This window comes from Oncorhynchus mykiss, chromosome 3 (genome assembly GCF_013265735.2).
Source record: "Oncorhynchus mykiss isolate Arlee chromosome 3, USDA_OmykA_1.1, whole genome shotgun sequence".
In the NCBI taxonomy this organism is placed as follows: Eukaryota; Metazoa; Chordata; class Actinopteri; order Salmoniformes; family Salmonidae; genus Oncorhynchus; species Oncorhynchus mykiss.
Genome location: NC_048567.1, coordinates 72,106,831 through 72,128,931, shown reverse-complemented (window position 1 = coordinate 72,128,931; position 22,101 = coordinate 72,106,831). Strand labels below are relative to the sequence as shown.

General features: G+C 42.6%; 2 protein-coding genes across 10 annotated transcripts in view; both read left to right on the top strand.

The window, feature by feature from the left end:
• Positions 1 to 6,958, top strand: part of LOC110504660 (probable phospholipid-transporting ATPase IH) — an 84,845-nt gene extending 77,887 nt beyond the window's left edge. For 2 of the 4 annotated variants that reach the window (XM_036975089.1, XM_036975086.1), the window contains 3 exons: positions 255 to 358; positions 4,017 to 4,257; positions 5,005 to 6,957. In XM_036975089.1, coding sequence (XP_036830984.1) covers positions 255 to 332 — 78 coding nt within the window. In that variant the 3' untranslated portion in view covers positions 333 to 358; positions 4,017 to 4,257; positions 5,005 to 6,957. Of the gene's footprint in view, positions 1 to 254; positions 359 to 4,016 lie in introns of all 4 variants that reach the window. The other 2 variants (XM_036975087.1, XM_036975088.1) reach the window with 2 other exon arrangements.
• Positions 6,959 to 14,418: 7,460 nt separating this feature from the next.
• LOC110520523 (guanine nucleotide exchange factor DBS) overlaps positions 14,419 to 22,101 on the top strand; it is a 103,819-nt gene continuing 96,136 nt past the window's right edge. For 3 of the 6 annotated variants that reach the window (XM_036975085.1, XM_036975084.1, XM_036975080.1), the window contains exon 1: positions 14,419 to 15,146. In XM_036975085.1, coding sequence (XP_036830980.1) covers positions 15,068 to 15,146 — 79 coding nt within the window. In that variant the 5' untranslated portion in view covers positions 14,419 to 15,067. The remainder of the gene's footprint in view (positions 15,147 to 22,101) is intronic. The other 3 variants (XM_036975082.1, XM_036975081.1, XM_036975083.1) reach the window with 1 other exon arrangement.

The window sequence follows — 22,101 nt, the reverse complement described above, 5'->3', positions numbered from 1 at the left end:
AAGATGAAGCATATCATATTGCTTATACCTATCCAATCCTTTTTAGATGGACATTTGGGAAACGGATCTGAAGCTAAATGTAACGGATTTCTTTCCTCTTCCCCTCTCTCTGCTTTGCTTCCTAATTGAACCCACCACCGTCCCCCTTTCCCTTTCTATCTCGCTCCTCTCCCCACTCTGTCTCCCTCCTCCAATCCTCCACTCCTCTTCCTGTAACCTCCGCCCTCTGACCCCGTTACCTGGGGCAACGACAGTCCAATCGCCCGTGCCTTACCGTGGAGCCGTCCACCATCTTCGTGCTTTCTCAGTCCGATAGCAGATTGAGTTTCTGATTGGCCGAGAGACGTCAGAGGAGGAGGTGACTTTTTAAACACTTGATGTGCATGGTGGCATGTGCCAATGTCAAAATTACGTCAGTGGTCATTCAGTTAAATCAGTGTTTCAACATTAACTCCCAACTTTCAATCACAATCACTGTAGTGTTCCCATCCAGGGCTCTCACCATCCAGGGCTCTCACCATCCAGGGCTCTCACCATTCAGGGCTCTCACCATCCAGGGCTTCGATTTCAAACAATTCAACTCAATTACCAGACAATACTATCATTCACACTGCTACAGTGCCTTGCGAAAGTATTCGGCCCACTTGAACTTTGCGACCTTTTGCCACATTTCAGGCTTCAAACATAAAGATATAAAACTGTATTTTTTTGTGAAGAATCAACAACAAGTGGGACACAATCATGAAGTGGAACGACATTTATTGGATATTTCAAACTTTTTTAACAAATCAAAAACTGAAAAATTGGGCGTGCAAAATTATTCAGCCCCTTTACTTTCAGTGCAGCAAACTCTCTCCAGAAGTTCAGTGAGGATCTCTGAATGATCCAATGTTGACCTAAATGACTAATGATGATAAATACAATCCACCTGTGTGTAATCAAGTCTCTGTATAAATGCACCTGCACTGTGATAGTCTCAGAGGTCCGTTAAAAGCGCAGAGAGCATCATGAAGAACAAGGAACACACCAGGCAGGTCCGAGATACTGTTGTGAAGAAGTTTAAAGCCGGATTTGGATACAAAAAGATTTCCCAAGCTTTAAACATCCCAAGGAGCACTGTGCAAGCGATAATATTGAAATGGAAGGAGTATCAGACCACTGCAAATCTACCAAGACCTGGCCGTCCCTCTAAACTTTCAGCTCATACAAGGAGAAGACTGATCAGAGATGCAGCCAAGAGGCCCATGATCACTCTGGATGAACTGCAGAGATCTACAGCTGAGGTGGGAGACTCTGTCCATAGGACAACAATCAGTCGTATATTGCACAAATCTGGCCTTTTTGGAAGAGTGGCAAGAAGAAAGCCATTTCTTAAAGATATCCATAAAAAGTGTTTGTTTAAAGTTTGCCACAAGCCACCTGGGAGACACACCAAACATGTGGAAGAAGGTGCTCTGGTCAGATGAAACCAAAATTTAACTTTTTGGCAACAATGCAAAACGTTATGTTTGGCGTAAAAGCAACACAGCTCATCACACTGAACACACCATCCCCAGTGTCAAACATGGTGGTGGCAGCATCATGGTTTGGGCCTGCTTTTCTTCAGCAGGGACAGGGAAGATGGTTAAAATTAATGGGAAGATGGATGGAGCCAAATACAGGACCATTCTGGAAGAAAACCTGATGGAGTCTGCAAAAGACCTGAGACTGGGACAGAGATTTGTCTTCCAACAAGACAATGATCCAAAACATAAAGCAAAATCTACAATGGAATGGTTCAAAAATAAACATATCCAGGTGTTAGAATGGCCAAGTCAAAGTCCAGACCTGAATCCAATCGAGAATCTGTGGAAAGAACTGAAAACTGCTGTTCACAAATGCTCTCCATCCAACCTCACTGAGCTCGAGCTGTTTTGCAAGGAGGAATGGGAAAAAAATGTCAGTTTTACATCTTTATGTTTGAAGCCTGAAATGTGGCAAAAGGTCGCAAAGTTCAAGGGGGCGAATACTTTCGCAAGGCACTGTATATACAGTGGGGAGAACAAGTATTTGATACACTGCCGATTTTGCAGGTTTTCCTACTTGCAAAGCATGTAGAGGTCTGTCATTTTTATCATAGGTACACTTGAACTGTGAGAGACGGAATCTAAAACAAAAATACAGAAAATCACATTGTATGATTTTTAAGTAATTAATTTGAATTGTATTGCATGACATAAGTAGTTGATCACCTACCATCCAGTAAGAATTCTGGCTCTCACAGACCTGTTAGTTTTTTTTTAAGAAGCCCTCCTGTTCTCCACTCATTACCTGTATTAACTGCACCTATTTAAACTACTTACCTGTATAAAAGACACCTGTCCACACACTCAATCAAACAGACTCCAACCTCTCCACAATGGCCAAGACCAGAGAGCTGTGTAAGGACATCAGGGATACAATTGTAGACCTGCACAAGGCTGGGATGGGCTACAGGACGATAGGTAAGCAGCTTGGTGAGAAGGCAACAACTGTTGGCGCAATTATTAGAAAATGGAAGAAGTTCAAGATGACGGTCAATCACCCTCGGTCTGGGGCTCCATGCAAGATCTCACCTCGTGGGGCATCAACGATCATGAGGAAGGTGAGGGATCAGCCCAGAACTACACGGCAGGACCTGGTCAATGACCTGAAGAGAGCTGGGACCACAGTCTCAAAGAAAACCATTAGTAACACACTACGCCGTCATGGATTAAAATCCTGCAGCGCACGCAAGGTCCCCCTGCTCAAGCCAGCGCATGTCCAGGCCTGTCGGAAGTTTGCCAATGACCATCTGTATGATCCAGAGGAGGAATGGGAGAAGGTCATGTGGTCTGATGAGACAAAAATAGAGCTTTTTGGTCTAAACTCCACTTGCCGTGTTTGGAGGAAGAAGAAGGATGAGTACAATCCCAAGAACACCATCCCAACCATGAAGCATGGAGGTGGAAACATCATTCTTTGGGTATGCTTTTCTGCAAAGGGGACAGGATGACTGCACCGTATTGAGGGGAGGATGGATGGGGCCATGTATCGCGAGATCTTGGCCAACAACCTCCTTCCCTCAGTAAGAGTATTGAAGATGGGTCGTGGCTGGGTCTTCCAGCATGACAACGACCCGAAACACACAGCCAGGGCAACTAAGGAGTGGCTCCGTAAGAAGCATCTCAAGGTCCTGGAGTGGCCTAGCCAGTCTCCAGACCTGAACCCAATAGAAAATCTTTGGAGGGAGCTGAAAGTCCGTATTGCCCAGCGACAGCCCCGAAACCTGAAGGATCTGGAGAAGGTCTGTATGGAGGAGTGGGCCAAAATCCCTGCTGCAGTGTGTGCAAACCTGGTCAAGAACTACAGGAAACGTATGATCTCTGTAATTGCAAACACAGGTTTCTGTACCAAATATTAAGTTCAAACAAATGTTTCTGTACCAAATATTAAGTTCTGCTTTTGTGATGTATCAAATACTTATGTATAATGTGATTTTCTGGATTTTTGTTTTAGATTCCGTCTCTCACAGTTGAAGTATGATAAATAAATTACAGACCTCTACATGTTTTGTAAGTAGGAAAACCTGCAAAATCGGCAGTGTATCAAATACTTGTTCTCCCCACTGTATGCTACTGCTGACCATGCTACAGCTGATAACAGGTTGTACTAATTTTGAGCCTTCTGTTAGCATCCTGCTAGTCTAACAATCTCACCCAGTACCATATTCAGCATCTCTTCTCTTCCTGTTCCTCTATGGATGCTGTTCAAATGTATCTACTGTATATTGATGTATAAAATGTACATGAATGTGTTATTCCATCCAAATGCTAACTTGGATGGATGTAATGTTTTTTACACTGGAGTAATCCTCAGCATGCAGCAGGGCACTGGGAAGTTGAAGGGCTATCATTACATGTCACATACAGTTTGTTACAGTGCAGTGGTTCACCGCATGCCTTCTATTTAGAATCTCCTGACCCCTGACCCCTGCTCACCCTACTGTTTGCCCACAGAGGGTGAAGGCTGATGGGGTGTGTGAGGGGAGTGTGTCCTCTGCCCCGGGCGCCAGTCCTGTTGATGGAGGTGGAGGCAGTGAGAGAGGCATGCTTTGCCCTGCTAGGACCTGTGAGGGGGACAGAGGAGGTGGAGGGGTGCAAGCTACCAGGACCTATGACTCCATGATGTCACACAACCCTAACTACCTGCTCAGCCAGCCCCTAGACCATTCCCCATCAGAGACCTAGGGTTGCTACGGTAACTGAACGCCAATGGCCACAGAATATGTCAAGAGGGGCAATGCTGCTAATATGGCTGCCTGTTGCACTGGTTCTGGAGGGGTGCTGATAGTTTGGGGGGCATTTTATTTCCTGCTAGAGGGTCTTCACCGATGCTAGCTGGTCTACTGTGCTGAGAGGCCTGCTCACTTCGGACGAATCACAATTGTGGAATGCAACGCATGGAGCTGACTGGGTGGTTTGATTGTCATGATTTTCTTCGGGTGGTTTGTCTGGAGGGTCAGGGTGACTTGCTTGGGTTGGTACTATATTGTAAACTCTCTTGGGATGCAACAGAGGCATTTTCTGGCTTTCCTTCTGTCCTGCTGAGAGCTGCTGTAAGGTGGATGAGCTCTGCCTTATTATTGGATCACTCTCATACTGTCCATTCCAACACTGGGGTCCGAGACAATAATATCTCTGCAATTTTTTACAAATAAATACATTTGGTATCTTAAACATGGAGATAAAGTTTAACACACAGGCAAAACAATGGCATTGATTATTATTCTGTACACTGAATTGAATAAAACATCAGGCAACATTAGTGGCCATTTGGATGAGGAACACTGACCTCTGGTGCTAGAAGATGAAGTGTGTGAACGTTTCATTTTCATTGCATGCTGATCATCTGAATGTGAGTTCAACCTGAAACAGACTAGGGTATTTTCAGTGATCTAAACACTCCCTCTGTTTTTCTCCATTCTCTCCTTCCCTCCTTCTCCAGGACGTTGACAAGCTGTTGCAGGGCAGTGTAGCAGAGTTGACCCCCGTGCTCCCATGCCCTTCTGGCCCTTCCTCCAAACGGAAGTGTACTGACTCCTCCCACCTCCACATCAGGGTTCCGATGCCCCTCCCACTCCGCAGGTCTGAGTCCTTCCCCCACAAACTACTATTGGCCCACTGGACTGATTGGGGCGGGGCAGACCGCTGCACCCTCAGCCCCTACATGCTCTGCCTCTCAGGGACTGGCTTTGCCTGCTACACACCGGGGCCAGAGACCTTTGTGTGACACACACTCACACACACGCAGGCTAATGTGTGAACACACACAAAACGATGTGTTCACAAAAGATGTGCACACACACAGAGACCAATGTGATCTAAACTTACAGCTTACCATGGATGTGGAAGGATTTGTATTCCACTCATAAACAATGCAAACACACACACACACACACACACACATTTGCAAAATAATTCACACATACTGAAAAACATGAAACATCTTCACACAATTCACCATGTGCTTAGTCAGCCATTCAGATACACCGCTCCCCCAATCTGCCTCCCACTGGTCCTGTCCATTCCATTTCAGTGTGGTCCTGATCCCAGTCTATTCCATTTCAGTGTGGTCCTGATCCCAGTCCAGTCCATTTCAGTGTGGTCCTGATCCCAGTCCAGTCCATTCCATTTCAGTGTGGTCCTGATCCCAGTCCAGTCCATTTCAGTGTGGTCCTGATCCCAGTCCAGTCCATTCCATTTCAGTGTGGTCCTGATCCCAGTCCAGTCCATTCCATTTCAGTGTGGTCCTGATCCCAGTCCAGTCCATTTCAGTGTGGTCCTGATCCCAGTCCAGTCCATTTCAGTGTGGTCCTGATCCCAGTCCAGTCCATTTCAGTGTGGTCCTGATCCCAGTCCAGTCCATTCCATTTCAGTGTGGTCCTGATCCCAGTCCATTCCATTTCAGTGTGGTCCTGATCCCAGTCCATTCCATTTCAGTGTGGTCCTGATCCCAGTCCATTCCATTTCAGTGTGGTCCTGATCCCAGTCCATTCCATTTCAGTGTGGTCCTGATCCCAGTCCAGTCCATTCCATTTCAGTGTGGTCCTGATCCCAGTCCAGTCCATTCCATTTCAGTGTGGTCCTGATCCCAGTCCAGTCCATTCCATTTCAGTGTGGTCCTGATCCCAGTCCAGTCCATTCCATTTCAGTGTGGTCCTGATCCCAGTCCAGTCCATTCCATTTCAGTGTGGTCCTGATCCCAGTCCAGTCCATTCCATTTCAGTGTGGTCCTGATCCCAGTCCATTCCATTTCAGTGTGGTCCTGATCCCAGTCCATTCCATTTCAGTGTGGTCCTGATCCCAGTCCAGTCCATTCCATTTCAGTGTGGTCCTGATCCCAGTCCATTCCATTTCAGTGTGGTCCTGATCCCAGTCCATTCCATTTCAGTGTGGTCCTGATCCCAGTCCATTCCATTTCAGTGTGGTCCTGATCCCAGTCCATTCCATTTCATTTCAGTGTGGTCCTGATCCCAGTCCATTCCATTTCAGTGTGGTCCTGATCCCAGTCCAGTCCACACCTCTACTCTGTTCTGCTACTCTCTAATCCATGTTAAAATACTTGAATCCAACGTTGACACCAGTGGCGTTACACACTGAACACACGGAGGTGTTCAGTGTGTGAATGTGCGTCCCTTCTACACTAAGGAATTGTGTATGTGTTTCTATTTTATTAACTGTCTGTCTTCTTCTTTTTCTCTGTCTCTCAAATGTACTCATTTTGTTGAAATAACGGGAGTTGCTTCGCAAAATGTTCTGGGGAGAAAGACATCTGTTATTCACTGCACGTGTGTGTGTGTGTGCGTATGTATATACAGCTGAATTTGGAAGTTTACATATACTTAGCTTGGAGTCAATAAAACAATTTTTCAACCACTCCAAAAAATTATTGTTAACAAACTATAGTTTTGGCAAGTTGGTTAGGACATCTACTTTGTGCATGACACAAGTCATTTTTCCAACAATTGTTTACAGACAGATTACTTCACTTATAATTCACTGTATTACAATTCCAGTGGGTCAGAAGTTTACATACACTAAGTTGACTGTGCCTTTAAACAGCTTGGAAAATTCCAGAAAATGATGTCATGGCTTTAGAAGCTTCTGATGGGCTATTTGACATAATTTGAGTCAATTGGAGGTGTGACTGTGGATGTATTTCAAGGCCTACCTTCAAACTCGGTGCCTCTTTGCTTGACATCATGGGAAAATCAAAAGAAATCAGCCAAGACCTCAGAAAAAAATGTAGACCTCCACAAGTCTGGTTCATCCTTGGGAGCAATTTCCAAATGCCTGAAGGTACCACATTCATCTGTACAAACAATACTACGCAAGTATAAAAACCATGGAAACACGCAGTTGTCATACCGCTCAGGAAGGAGACGTGTTCTGTCTCCTAGAGATGAATGTACTTTGGTGCGAAAAGTGCAAATCAGTTCCAGAACAACAGCAAAGGACCTTGTGTAGATGCTGGAGGAAACAGGTACAAAGTATCTATATCCACAGTAAAACAAGTCCTATATCGACATAACCTGAAAGGCCGCTCAGCAAGGAAAAAGCCACTGCTCCAAAACCGTCATAAAAAAGCCAGATTACGGTTTGCAACTGCACATGGGGACAAAGATTGTACTATTTTGAGAACTGTTCTCTGGTCTGATGAAACAAAAAATTCAACTGTTTGGCCATAATGACCATCATTATGTTTGGAGGAAAAAGGGAGATGCTTGCAAGCCGAAGAACACCATCCCAATCGTGAAGCACGGGGGTGGCAGCATCATGTTGTGGGGGTGCTTTGCTGCAGGAGGTACTGGGGGACTTCACAAAATCAATGGCATCATGAGGCAGGAACATTATGTGGCTATATTGAAGCAGCATCTCAAGACATCAGTCAGGAAGTGAAAGCTTGGTCGCAAATGGGTCTTCCAAATGAACATTGACCGCAAGCATACTTCCAAAGTTGTGGCAAAATAGCTTAAGGACAACAGAGTCAAGGTTTTGGAGTGGCCATCACAACGCCCTGACCGCAATCCTATAGAACATTTCTGAGCAGAACTGAAACAGCGTGTGCGAGCAAGGAGTCCTACAAACCTGACTCAGTTACACCAGCTCTGTCAGGAGGAATGGGCCAAAATTCACCCAACTTATTGTGAGAAGCTTGTGGAAGGCTACCTGAAACGTTTGACCCAAGTTAAACAATTTAAAGGCAATGCTACCAAATACTAATTGAATGTATGTAATCTTCTGACACACTGGGAATGTGATGAAAGAAAGAAAAGCTGAAATAAATAATTGTCTCTACTATTATTCTGACATTTCACATTCTTAAAATAAAGTGGTGATCCTAACTGACCTAAAACAGGGAATTTTTACTAGGATTAAATGTCAGGAATTGTGAAAAACTGAGTTGAAATGTATTTGGCTAAGGTGTATGTAAACTTCCGTCTTCAACTTCATATACAATGTAACAGCACTCTGTTTGGGTCAGACCTATGAGTCAGACCGATATCTATGCCCTGTACACAGACTGATAGGGCTCCTTCATGGATGTTTTAATGGCTCATTGTTCAGTGTTGCTTGCATTATGCTATGTTGTCTAAAGACTGTGTTTGTTCCGTTATTTAAAGGTTCTTGTCCGTACTCTAGAATGGTATATCTTTATCACACCAGCTTATGGCTTTTCATATCTGTTCGATTATGAACTGAGATATTTTACGTGGTATATATTATGAATGCAGGTTGTTTACCATGTATGGATGGAACTTAAACTAATGGATATTTGTATTTGGGGGGGCAGTGTTAGGGGTTTGGGAAAAACATTTTAAAAGTGAATGCAAAGACTTGAATCAAACAGCGCAGTCACAATCAAATCCATCTTTCTAGAATGTCATATGAATGATATGATTGGTTCGCCACATGCTCTATGTAAATGATTGTAGATGATGTTGAATTAATCTATTTTCCACGTTTCTAACATGTAAAAGTCTGAGGTGAAACATCTGCCTTTGTCCAAGCTCATCTGTGGTGATGGTGACATCTGTGGTGTTAGTGACATCTGTGGTGTTAGTGACATCTGTGGTGTTAGTGACATCTGTGGTGTTAATGACATCTGTGGTGATAGTGACATCTGGGGTGTTAATGACATCTGTGGTGTTAATGACATCTGTGGTGATAGTGACATCTGGGGTGTTAATGACATCTGTGGTGTTAGTGACATCAGGGGTGTTAATGACATCTGCGGTGTTAATGACATCTGTGGTGATAGTGACATCTGGGGTGTTAGTGACATCTGGGGTGTTAATGACATCTGTGGTGTTAATGACATCTGTGGTGATAGTGACATCTGTGGTGATAGTGACATCTGTGGTGTTAGTGACATCTGGGGTGTTAATGACATCTGTGGTGATAGTGACATCTGGGGTGTTAGTGACATCTGGGGTTTTAATGACATCTGTGGTGATAGTGACATCTGGGGTGTTAGTGACATCAGGGGTGTTAATGATATCTGTGGTGATAGTGACATCTGGGGTGTTAATGACATCTGTGGTGATAGTGACATCTGGGGTGTTAGTGACATCTGTGGTGTTAGTGAGAGACTCTGAAAGTCATTGGATTCATAAGCATATTCGTATGTTCATTGGTCTGCTGAGTGCTGACACATACAACAAATTTCTCTATACAGTAGACATTGTGTCTCGTGTGTCTCACCACTCTGTCCTTTTTGGGGGGTTTTAAAGTTCAGTGTTCAGGTTTTATGTTTGTTTATGACTAGACCCATTTGGTTGAGCTTACTGACATGGATTCTAAGGGGTTATCATGAATGTTATATATCAGACCAATGGAGGCTGCTGAGGGGAGGATGGCTCGTAATAATGGCTGGAATTGAGTGAAAGGAATGGGACCAAAAAAATGTGCTTGATACTATTCCATTTACTCCGTTCTAGACATTATTATGAGCCATCCTCCCATCAGCAGCCTCCATTGTATCAGACCCACTGTAAAGAGGACTTCGTGATGATTTGACACAGTAACACAAACAGTGAAAACTCTCCCCATAAGCAGCAGTCTGAATTTGTCCCAGCTACACTGTATTTAATGACAAAAACATCAGACAATGAATGCATGACTTCCAACGGACATGACATAGGCTGTGTCTTCACAGCCAGCCCAATTCTGATCATTTCTCCACAAATTGGTCTTTTGACCAATCACATCAGATCTTTTCACATCAGATCTGATGTGATTGGTCAAAAGACCAATTGCTGGGAAAATGATCAGAATTGGGCTGGTGTTTTGATGTTTTTGTCATTACAAAAGGCTGTTCTAAATACAGTGTAGCTGGGACAAAAAAAATTCAGACTGCTGCTAATGGGGAGAGTTTTCACTGTTTGTGTTACTGTGTCAAATCATTGGATGGGAGGTCAAATCATGTCACATTATTATGATTCTGATTCTGATTATTGTTATCTTATCAATTTGATTGAAAATACACATTATTTTTGTTGATTTTTCTTTTGCTAGTGTTTGATCCAGGGGAGAAGACTTTATTTCAACTCTTATGTATTTATCATTTTGCTTTTGGTTTTTGTAACAACCCAAATGAAAAGGTATTTCCACAGAATAAACCCTCTGAAGACGTTAAGATGATAGTGACTCCCACTTTCTGCTACTGTAAGTGACCTGATTTTCATGAGTAGACTAGTCACCCACAGAGATTATATTTCTATGTAGTCACCCACAGAGATTATATTTCTATGTAGTCACCCACAGAGGTTATATTTCTATGTAGTCACCCACAGAGATTATATTTCTATGTAGTCACCCACAGAGATTATATTTCTATGTAGTCACCCACAGAGATTATAATTCTATGTAGTCACCCACAGAGATTATAATTCTATGTAGTCACCCACAGAGATTATAATTCTATGTAGTCACCCACAGAGATTATATTTCTATGTAGTCACCCACAGAGATTATATTTATATGTAGTCACCCACAGAGATTATAATTCTATGTAGTCACCCACAGAGATTATATTTCTATGTAGTCACCCACAGAGATTATATTTCTATGTAGTCACCCACAGAGATTATAATTCTATGTAGTCACCCACAGAGATTATATTTCTATGTAGTCACCCACAGAGATTATATTTCTATGTAGTCACCCACAGAGATTATATTTCTATGTAGTCACCCACAGAGATTATATTTCTATGTAGTCACCCACAGAGATTATAATTCTATGTAGTCACCCACAGAGATTATATTTCTATGTAGTCACCCACAGAGATTATAATTCTATGTAGTCACCCACAGGGATTATATTTCTATGTAGTCACTCACAGAGATTATATTTCTATGTAGTCACCCACAGAGATTATATTTCTATGTAGTCACCCACAGAGATTATGTTTCTATGTAGTCACCCACAGAGATTATATTTGTATGTAGTCACCCACAGAGATTATATTTCTATGTAGTCACCCACAGAGATTATATTTCTATGTAGTCACCCACAGAGATTATAATTCTATGTAGTCACCCACAGAGATTATATTTCTATGTAGTCACCCACAGAGATTATATTTCTATGTAGTCACCCACAGAGATTATATTTCTATGTAGTCACCCACAGAGATTATATTTCTATGTAGTCACCCACAGAGATTATATTTATATGTAGTCACCCACAGAGATTATATTTATATGTAGTCACTCACAGAGATTATATTTCTATGTAGTCACCCACAGAGATTATATTTCTATGTAGTCACTCACAGAGATTATATTTCTATGTAGTCACCCACAGAGATTATATTTCTATGTAGTTACCCACAGAGATTATATTTCTATCTAGTCACCCACAGAGATTATATTTCTATCTAGTCACCCACAGAGATTATATTTCTATCTAGTCACCCACAGAGATTATATTTCTATGTAGTCACCCACAGAGGTTATATTTCTATGTAGTCACCCACAGAGATTATATTTCTATGTAGTCACCCACAGAGATTATATTTCTATGTAGTCACCCACAGAGGTTATATTTCTATGTAGTCACCCACAGAGATTATAATTCTATGTAGTCACCCACAGAGATTATAATTCTATGTAGTCACTCACAGAGATTATATTTCTATGTAGTCACCCACAGAGGTTATATTTCTATGTAGTCACCCACAGAGATTATAATTCTATGTAGTCACCCACAGAGATTATAATTCTATGTAGTCACCCACAGAGATTATAATTCTATGTAGTCACCCACAGAGATTATAATTCTATGTAGTCACCCATAGAGATTATAATTCTATGTAGTCACCCACAGAGATTATATTTATATGTAGTCACCCACAGAGATTATAATTCTATGTAGTCACCCACAGAGATTATAATTCTATGTAGTCACCCACAGAGATGATAATTCTATGTAGTCACCCACAGAGATTATAATTCTATGTAGTCACCCACAGAGATTATAATTCTATGTAGTCACCCACAGAGATTATATTTATATGTAGTCACCCACAGAGATTATAATTCTATGTAGTCACCCACAGAGATTATAATTCTATGTAGTCACCCACAGAGATTATAATTCTATGTAGTCACCCACAGAGATTATATTTCTATGTAGTCACCCACAGAGATTCAAATTCTATGTAGTCACCCACAGAGATTATAATTCTATGTAGTCACCCACAGAGATTATATTTATATGTAGTCACCCACAGAGATTATAATTCTATGTAGTCACCCACAGAGATTATAATTCTATGTAGTCACCCACAGAGATTATAATTCTATGTAGTCACCCACAGAGATTATAATTCTATGTAGTCACCCACAGAGATTATAATTCTATGTAGTCACCCATCACTCGTCTCATAAAATATTTTGTGTTACATTTTTGTTTTCAAGATCACAGTGAGAGAGTAAGTGACCAAATACTTGATTAGTCAATGAATATTGAAAATGAATATATTATTAGTCAATGAATAATGTCTCTGTCTCTCATTGGTTAAACACACCAGCCCTGTGACTGTCGCTGACCAGAATGTCCACTTCTTTTATAAACACTTTATCAGCACAGCTCCAAGTGCTCTCACCATACTGCTCCTGAACTTGTGATACTCTCACAAATTAATTGTAACGTCAACTACTATACTGTGCTCTCTAAAGGTAAACAGTATGCTGTATCACATAGAAACCTACAGTACTGTTTGTATTCATGAGCCGTTTTCAAGGTTGTTTTTCTACAAAGATTTTAAAATATGTTCATCTGTTGACATTTTGCCTGCCTATCTGTAGCGAATGAGGGAAAAGCTCTGTGATGTCATTCTGCTTGTAATAAAGAAATTATAAAACTCACCGGTTTGTCGAACTCCATCCTGTCTTCCTATGTCACAGTATCTGCATTCTTCTTGAAGGATATATGTGACCTGACGAGGTTGAAGGGCCTAGTGTCCTGTGTCTCTGCACTGCAGTAATGGGTTGTAATGACACAGAGTGGCCACGTGGTGGTGATAGAGAACAGCTAATCCCAGAGCCTGTTTAGAAAACAACCCCAGAGAATGAATCATCATGTTGTTAATAAGGATGAGGTAAACCTTTTATCTTTTTCTCCTTTTACTTTTCTCTACCCGCCCACCCTGTCTCCCTCCCTCTCTCTTTCCCTCTGTCTCCCTCCCTCTCTTTCCCTCTCTCTGTCTGTCTCCCTCCCTCTCTCTTTCCCTCTCTCTGTCTCCCTCCCTCTCTCTTTCCCTCTCTCTGTCTCCCTCCCTGTCTCTTTCCCTCTCTCTGTCTCCCTCCCTCTCTCTTTCCCTCTCTCTGTCTCCCTCCCTGTCTCTTTCCCTCTCTCTGTCTCCCTCTCTGTCTCTTTCCCTCTCTCTGTCTCTGTCCCTCTTTCTTTCCCTCTCTCTGTCTCCCTCCCTCTCTCTTTCCCTCTCTCTGTCTCCCTCCGTCTCTTTCCCTCTCTCTGTCTCCCTCCGTCTCTTTCCCTCTCTCTGTCTCCCTCCGTCTCTTTCCCTCTCTCTGTCTCCCTGTCTCTTTCCCTCTCTCTGTCTCCCTGTCTCTTTCCCTCTCTCTGTCTCACTCCCTGTCTCTTTCCCTCTCTCTGTCTCCCTGTCTCTTTCCCTCTCTCTGTCTCCCTCCCTGTCTCTTTCTCTCTCTGTCTCCCTCCCTGTCTCTTTCCCTCTCTGTCTCCCTGTCTCTTTCCCTCTCTCTGTCTCTCTCCCTGTCTCTTTCCCTCTCTCTGTCTCCCTCCCTCTCTCTTTCCCTCTCTCTGTCTCCCTCCCGCTCTCTTTCTCTCTCTCTGTCTCCCTCCCTCTCTCTTTCCCTCTCTCTGTCTCCCTGTCTCTTTCCCTCTCTCTGTCTCCCTCCCTCTCTCTTTCCCACTCTGTCTCCCTCCCTGTGTGTGTGTGTGTGTGTGCGTCTGCAAAAATTGGACATGCCTGCAATCCCTCCTCTTCACTCCTCTCTAGGTCTGCATGCGCATGTTGCTACTGAAGGTTGCATGCGTACATGTTCAGTGTCCTCCCCTCCTCCTTTCCTCCTTCCCTTCTCCACTGCTGGCATCCCCCACTCTGCATCTCTCCATCAGTGCAGCCGGGGACGTCTGCATCTATCACAGCTTCAGCATCCTCCCCATCCCCTCTCTGCAGCCAGCATCCTCTCTTCTCTCTGAAACATCCCTTGCTTCTCTCTCCTTTCTGCAGCATCTCTCACTCCATCCACACCATCTGCAGTGTGAGTCAGCCAGCCAGGCACACCTCTCATTTCTTTCTCCCCCTCCGTAGAATCCTTACCCTGGGCTAGTAACTCTGCAGTCTCCCCCTCTTGCCTCCTCTCCCTTTGGCTAAGCAGCTGCGCCAGTCCCCCTCACTCCCTCCTCCACGGCATCGGCTGTTTGGAGCACCAGACATACACACAGGCAGGCTCCATCTATCCCCAGCCACGGAGTCCCTTCTCTGGGTAGCCGGGCTCCCGTTCCCCCACCTGAGGATGATGCTGTGGATGAAGACGGAGGAGATGGCCCTTGGAACGATGCTAGAAAGACTCAGACTGGTCATCCAAAATGTTGGTATGTGTCGACAGTATGGTCATCTATAGGAATGCCTATGTAAATAATATGTATGTACACCATATGTCATTCTTGTCAATGATGCACCGATCAGTGTGGGAGGGCACTTACTGAAGCTGTGTTTTGGAGCTAAAATGTAATGTGTGTCTGTGTGTCGTGTGATATTGACCTAAATCATCAGAACCCCTGCAGCTCTGGGATACTGCAATCAGGAATAGATTGGCTGATTGGTTGACTAGAGAACTAGATGAGTAAGCTTGATTGTTATTGTAGATACCTGCTGTATTACATAGTAATTACTGTATGACGGCATAACCACATCAGATAGGTCTCATTAGGGAAACACAATCACCCGTTTACACCATTTCTTTCACCACTCTGAAGTTCCAAGTAGGAAGATGTGCTACATTTTGACACCAGTAATCGTGAAGGACTGTAGTAGGAGAACAGATGCTGCACATGTTGTCGCTTCACTTCAGTATCTCCCAGCATCTTATCTAGATTTGACATGTACATAACATCTCCTACGGTAGTCAGGACTCTGAAAACGCCAGAGACTGTGTGGTTTTATGTTGAAAGATTTAGGTAGCCTAGCGGGTTAGGAGTGTTGGGCTAGTAAACAAAAGGTTGCTGGTTCGAATCCTCGATCTGATTAGGTGAAAAATCTGATGTGCTTTTGAGCACAGCACTTAACCCTACTTTCACCTGTAAGTCTCTCTGGATAAGAGTGTCTGCTAAATGACTCAAATGTGAGTGTCTGTACTTACACTGCGTGTCCAAAACATTACGGATGCTCTTTCCATGACATAGTTTGACAAAGCTATGATCCCTTATTGATGTCACTTGTTAAATCCCTTTAAATCAGTGTAGATGAAGGGGAGGAGACAGGCTATAGGAGGATTGTTAAATCCCTTTAAATCAGTGTAGATGAAGGGGAGGAGACAGGCTATAGAAGGATTGTTAAATCCCTTTAAATCAGTGTAGATGAAGGGGAGGAGACAGGCTATAGGAGGATTGTTAAATCCCTTTAAATCAGTGTAGATGAAGGGGAGGAGACAGGCTATAGAAGGATTGTTAAATCCCTTTAAATCAGTGTAGATGAAGGGGAGGAGACAGGCTATAGGAGGATTGTTAAATCCCTTTAAATCAGTGTAGATGAAGGGGAGGAGACAGGCTATAGGAGGATTGTTAAATCCCTTTAAATCAGTGTAGATGAAGGGGAGGAGACAGGCTATAGAAGGATTGTTAAATCCCTTTAAATCAGTGTAGATGAAGGGGAGGAGACAGGCTATAGAAGGATTGTTAAATCCCTTTAAATCAATGTAGATGAAGGGGAGGAGACAGGTTATAGAAGGATTGTTAAGCCTTGAGACAATAAGACATGGATTGTGTCTGTGTGCCATTCAGAGGCTGAATCGGCAAGACAAAATATTTAAGTGCCTTTGAAAGGGGTATGGTAGTAGTTGCCAGAGGCACTGGTTTGTGTCAAGAACTTCAATGCTGCTGGGTTTTTCATGCTCAACAGTTTCCCATGTGTATCAAGAATGGTCCACCACCCAAAGGACATCCAACCAACTTCACACAACTGTGGGAATCATTGGAGTCAACATGGACCCACATCCCTGTGGAATGTTTTCGACACCTTGTCGAGTCATTGCCGCGACAAATTGAGACTGTTCTGAGGGCAAAAACGGGGTGCAACTCAATATTGGGAAGCAGTTCTTAATGTTTTGTACACTCAGTGTATATAGGCCTATAATATCAGATATGATTTAATATCCTTATGATGCTCCCCTAGTCACAGGATGACCTGTAATTAGACAGCCAAATATTCTCTCAATCCGTCTCATCCTATTAGTGTGATTCGTGCTGGTTGGGCCTACACTCTGGCCTACACTCTGGCCGCCACTCTGGCCGACACTCTGGCCTACTCTCTGGCCTACACTCTGGCCTACACTCTGGCCTACACTCTGGCCTACACTCTGGCCTACACTCTGGCCAACACTCTGGCCAACACTCTGGCCTACACTCTAGTCTACACTCTGGCCTACACTCTGGCCTACACTCTGGCCTACACTCTGGCCTACACTCTGGCCTACACTCTGGCCAACACTCTGGCCTACACTCTGGCCTACACTCTGGCCAACACTCTGGCCTACACTCTGGCCTACACTCTGGCCTACACTCTGGCCTACACTCTGGCCTACACTCTGGCCGACACTCTGACCTACACTCTGGCCAACACTCTGGCCTACACTCTGGCCTACACTCTGGCCAACACTCTGGCCAACACTCTGACCTACACTCTGGCCTACACTCTGGCCTACACTCTGGCCTACACTCTGGCCTACACTCTGGCCAACACTCTGGCCAACACTCTGACCTACACTCTGGCCTACACTCTGGCCTACACTCTGGCCTCCTGTTGAGTTACACATTTCTGTTAGCTAGCTCTCTGAGACCAGGCACTAGGAACACACACACACGTATGAGCGCACACACACACACACACACACACACACACACAAATGTGTGTGTGTGTGTGTGTGTGTGTGTTTGTTTGGATTTCTATTTGACAGATCTTTTTCAAATGTGCTGTGATGCTTCTCAAAAGTACTGAACCTTTCAATTCTCATAATTCTTTGATTGTAAATTAAAAATAAACATTTTTGCTAAAATAATTATAATATTATTGATTGATTGACTATGGCTTTTCAGATCACCCAGTATTACTATCTGCAGCGTTAGTTCTTGAAAATGTTGCAATTCTTCAGCCATTCCTGGACCTGTGATCAAAGACGAGCTACATGTGGACAATACCTAAATAAATGATCTAATGACTCTGCTTCATCACAGAAAAATCTGCAGAGCTGGGAAGATTGTATCCACCATATATCTAACATTATGTTATTGCGTATCAATTCAGAAACCATGTGCCATGGAATGGGTACATTGAAAATCTTTATTTTTCAATATATATGGCACAGCTGTCAATTTTTTGGTCCTTAAATTAAATTGGAACATGTTTTTATTTATCACACTTTTCTTTAACCATTTATGTTCATTAATACAGCCTGGTTTTCATAGCTGATTTTAAAAAGGTTTTTGATAAGGTATGACTGGAGTTTATATATAAATGCCTAGAATATTTCCATTTTGGGGAATCTCTTATAAAATGGGTTAAGGTTATGTATAGTAACCCTAGGTGTAAAATAGTAAATAATGGCTACATCTCAGAAAGTTTAAAACTCTCTAGAGGAGTAAAACAAGGTTGTCCACTATCGGCATATCTATTTATTATTGCCATCGAAATGTTAGCTGTTAAAATTAGATCAAACAATAATATTAAGGGATTAGAGATCCGTAACTTAAAAACTAAGGTGTCATTGTACACTGATGATTTATGTTTTTTTTTTAACTGCAATTAGAATCTCTCCACGGCCTCATAGAAGATCTAGATACTTTTGCTATCCTCTCTGGATTAAAACCAAATAATGATAAGTGTTGGATCACTAAAAAAATGCTAATTTTACATTACCATGTAGTTTACCAATCAAATGGTCTGACGGAGATGTGGACATACTCGGTATACAAATCCCAAAAGAAAGAAATGATCTCACTCCAATACATTTTTATAGAAAGTTAGCAAAAATAGACAAGATCTTGCTACAATGGAAAGGAGAATACCTGTCTATTTGTGGAAAAATCACCCTGATTAACTCCTTAATTATATCACAGTTTACCTATTTGCTTATGGTTTTGCCTACGCCTAGTGACCTGCTTTTTAAATTATATGAACAAAAAAAATTCAATTTTATTTGGAATGGCAAGCTAGACAAAATTAAAAGGGCCTATATATAGAACGACTATGATTTCGGAGGGCAGAAATGATTAAATATTAAAGCATTAGACCTCTCACTAAAGGCATCAGTCATACAAAAGTTATACTTAAATCCAAACTGGTTCTCTAGTCAATTGGTACGAATGTCTCATCCTATATTCAGGAAGGGCCTTTTCCCCTTTATTCAGATTACAACTGCTCCCTTTCGGTTGTTTGAAAAGGAAATAATCTCCAAAATATCGTTATTTTTTTAAACAAGCCTCAGAAAGTTGGTTGCAATTTCAGTTTAATCCAACTGAAAAGACGGAACAAATAATACAACAAATATTGTGGTTAAATTCAAATATACTAATTGATTTAAAAAAACATATTTTTCGAAGAAATGTTTAAAAAGGTATAATTTTAGTGAATGACGTCATAAATAGGACTGGTGGAGTTATGTCACACATGCAGCTAACACAGACATATGGAAATGTCTGCTCTACCCAAAATTACAACCAATTAATTGCAGCATTACCACAAAAATGGAAGAGGCAAGTAGAAGGGGAAAAAAGTAAGGAACTTGTATGTCGGCCCAGCATGTAAATCTTGCAGGGGCAAACTCCCCCCAATTTGTTTTAGATGCATGCCAGCAAAGCCACGACACAGCACTAAACAATACATTAATTGCACTATAACGGCGACAAATGGTGACCACAAACTGGGCCTACATAAAGCTGTCCCAACAGCAGAGCTTTCTTTTCAGCACCATGGAGTGAATCCTTATCACTGCTACACCTGGCTATCAGCAGAGCCTTGTCTGGCCGCGAAACAGTTCATTCAGCCTCGTTTACTGCCTTTAAAAAAAACATAGCTGATATGGCTGACTTGCTTAAACAAATGTAGTTTCTACTGACAATTGAGATGTATGTCATAAGGGAACGATGAGCGGATAAGAGGCATTCCGTAATTTCGATTAAGACATTAATGAGCGAGCTAAGACGGAAGTAGTCAATATAACTGTGTTCAGCACTTAGAAATGTACAGCGACAGAATGCAGAACATGGGCTGTTCTTACAGTATTTTCCGTGTACACCAAGTCACAACCATAGGATAAATAAAGGGGGCATATAAGCAGACAATGAAAGCTCTTACAATACTAGATGAGAACATTTTTCAAAGACAGGTTATAGGCTACATGTGCACCATTGAGTCAGAACAGTAACGTTAGGCGAAATTAAGAGGTGAAAATAGACCACCTTTTTAGGATGAGGCAAATGGGCTACTAACAGATTACTGCACAACATAGACTTAGTATTACTTTCTTAGCTACAGTATACACATCTCCCTGGCATGTTGCATAATTTATGCAGCAGCTTATAAGACATTTTTGGACTCACCTTTTTGTGATGTGCTCAGGGTGGTCCTTCATGTGCAAATTGTGTCATCCAATAAAGAGAAAGGGATTTACAATTCTGAGTTGGATGACCGTTCAAAACATATTTTCCCAGTCTGAGCTCGTTTATTCCTGACTTCCCAGTTGCAATGCTTGCGGTTAGCCACTGTCACTGATTCCTTCCAAACCACTCATTGTTGAATTTGCAACTTGTTGGGTAATGTTTATGTCCAATGGCCGATGAGCACTGATAAATAATGAAGATAAATTATAGATAAAAACTTATCTTCATATGAAAAGGATTTGCCAGTAGATTGTCAACTTTATTCATGATGATGACTGCTAGCTATGTCCAATCAAAGCTACTGTAGATATAACGTGATTTGACGTCATTTTATCTGTGGCCAATGACCTTGAGCTTTCTTGGAAGGGCACAACTAATGTAACTATATGGCAAGACTCAGAGGGTTGGAATTTCCGATGTCTACCCTTACTAAGGACTGGTGACATAGTTTCCCCATGAGTGACAGAACACTGAGCCAATCACGGCACAACACTCCTATTTTCTGCTGGCTTGCCCCACCACCACAGAAAGCACTGAGCTAGGCTGAAACACCTGCATTTTGGAGCTGCCTTCCTCAAGAAAACAAAAAAGAGACAATGTTTGTATGCGGCTTTATTACCTCAATGATATATATATATATTTTACATTGTTTGCAAACTGATATGTTTAGATCTGAAATTGTTCATATAATTTAAAAAGCAGGTCACTAGGCGTAGGCAAAACCATAAGCAAATAGGTAAACTGTGATATGACTAAGGAGTTAATCAGGGTGATTTTTCCACAAATAGACAGGTATTTTCCTTTCCATGGTAGCAAGATCTGGACAGGTGAGTGATGGTAGAGAGGAAGGAGTCACAGACAGGTGAGTGATGGCAGAGAGGAAGGAGTCATGGACAGGTGAGTGATGGTAGAAAGGAAGGAGTCACAGACAGGTGAGTGATGGTAGAAAGGAAGGAGTCACAGACAGGTGAGTGATGGCAGAGAGGAAGGAGTCATGGACAGGTGAGTGATGGCAGAGAGGAAGCAGTCATGGACAGGTGAGTGATGGCAGAGAGGAAGGAGTCATGGACAGGTGAGTGATGGCAGAGAGGAAGGAGTCATGGACAGGTGAGTGATGGTAGAGAGGAAGGAGTCACAGACAGGTGAGTGATGGCAGAGAGGAAGGAGTCATGGACAGGTGAGTGATGGCAGAGAGGAAGCAGTCATGGACAGGTCCACCCTTCCTAGTCCTCAAGCTCTTCCAAACCTCATATTACTGGACCAAGACTGCATCACATAAAGACAGATACCTCCCTGTGTTTCTTTGGACAAATCACCTGTCTCTCTGGTCTTTGATGAAGCTTTTGTTTAAAGCAGTCTTTTTGTTGTCTGTTGTTAGGTAGAATGAGATTTCCCTCCGGCCATGAGAGAGAAATAGGACAGCCTCTCACCCTGAACCATGCCCTCACACTGATCATAGTAGACAGCAGAGAGAGAGTCAACGAGAGATAAAGATTTAGTCATCATCTATTACTGTCTGTATACTGTGCGTTCTGCGCTGTACAATTCAACTCAAATTGCAGTGTGGCACGCACACACACCATACAACACCGCCTTGGCTGACTAAATTCTAGTTTTGTCTTTTTGATTTCTAATCTGAACTGCACCTTGCTGCAGAAAGACTCTCTCTCTCTCT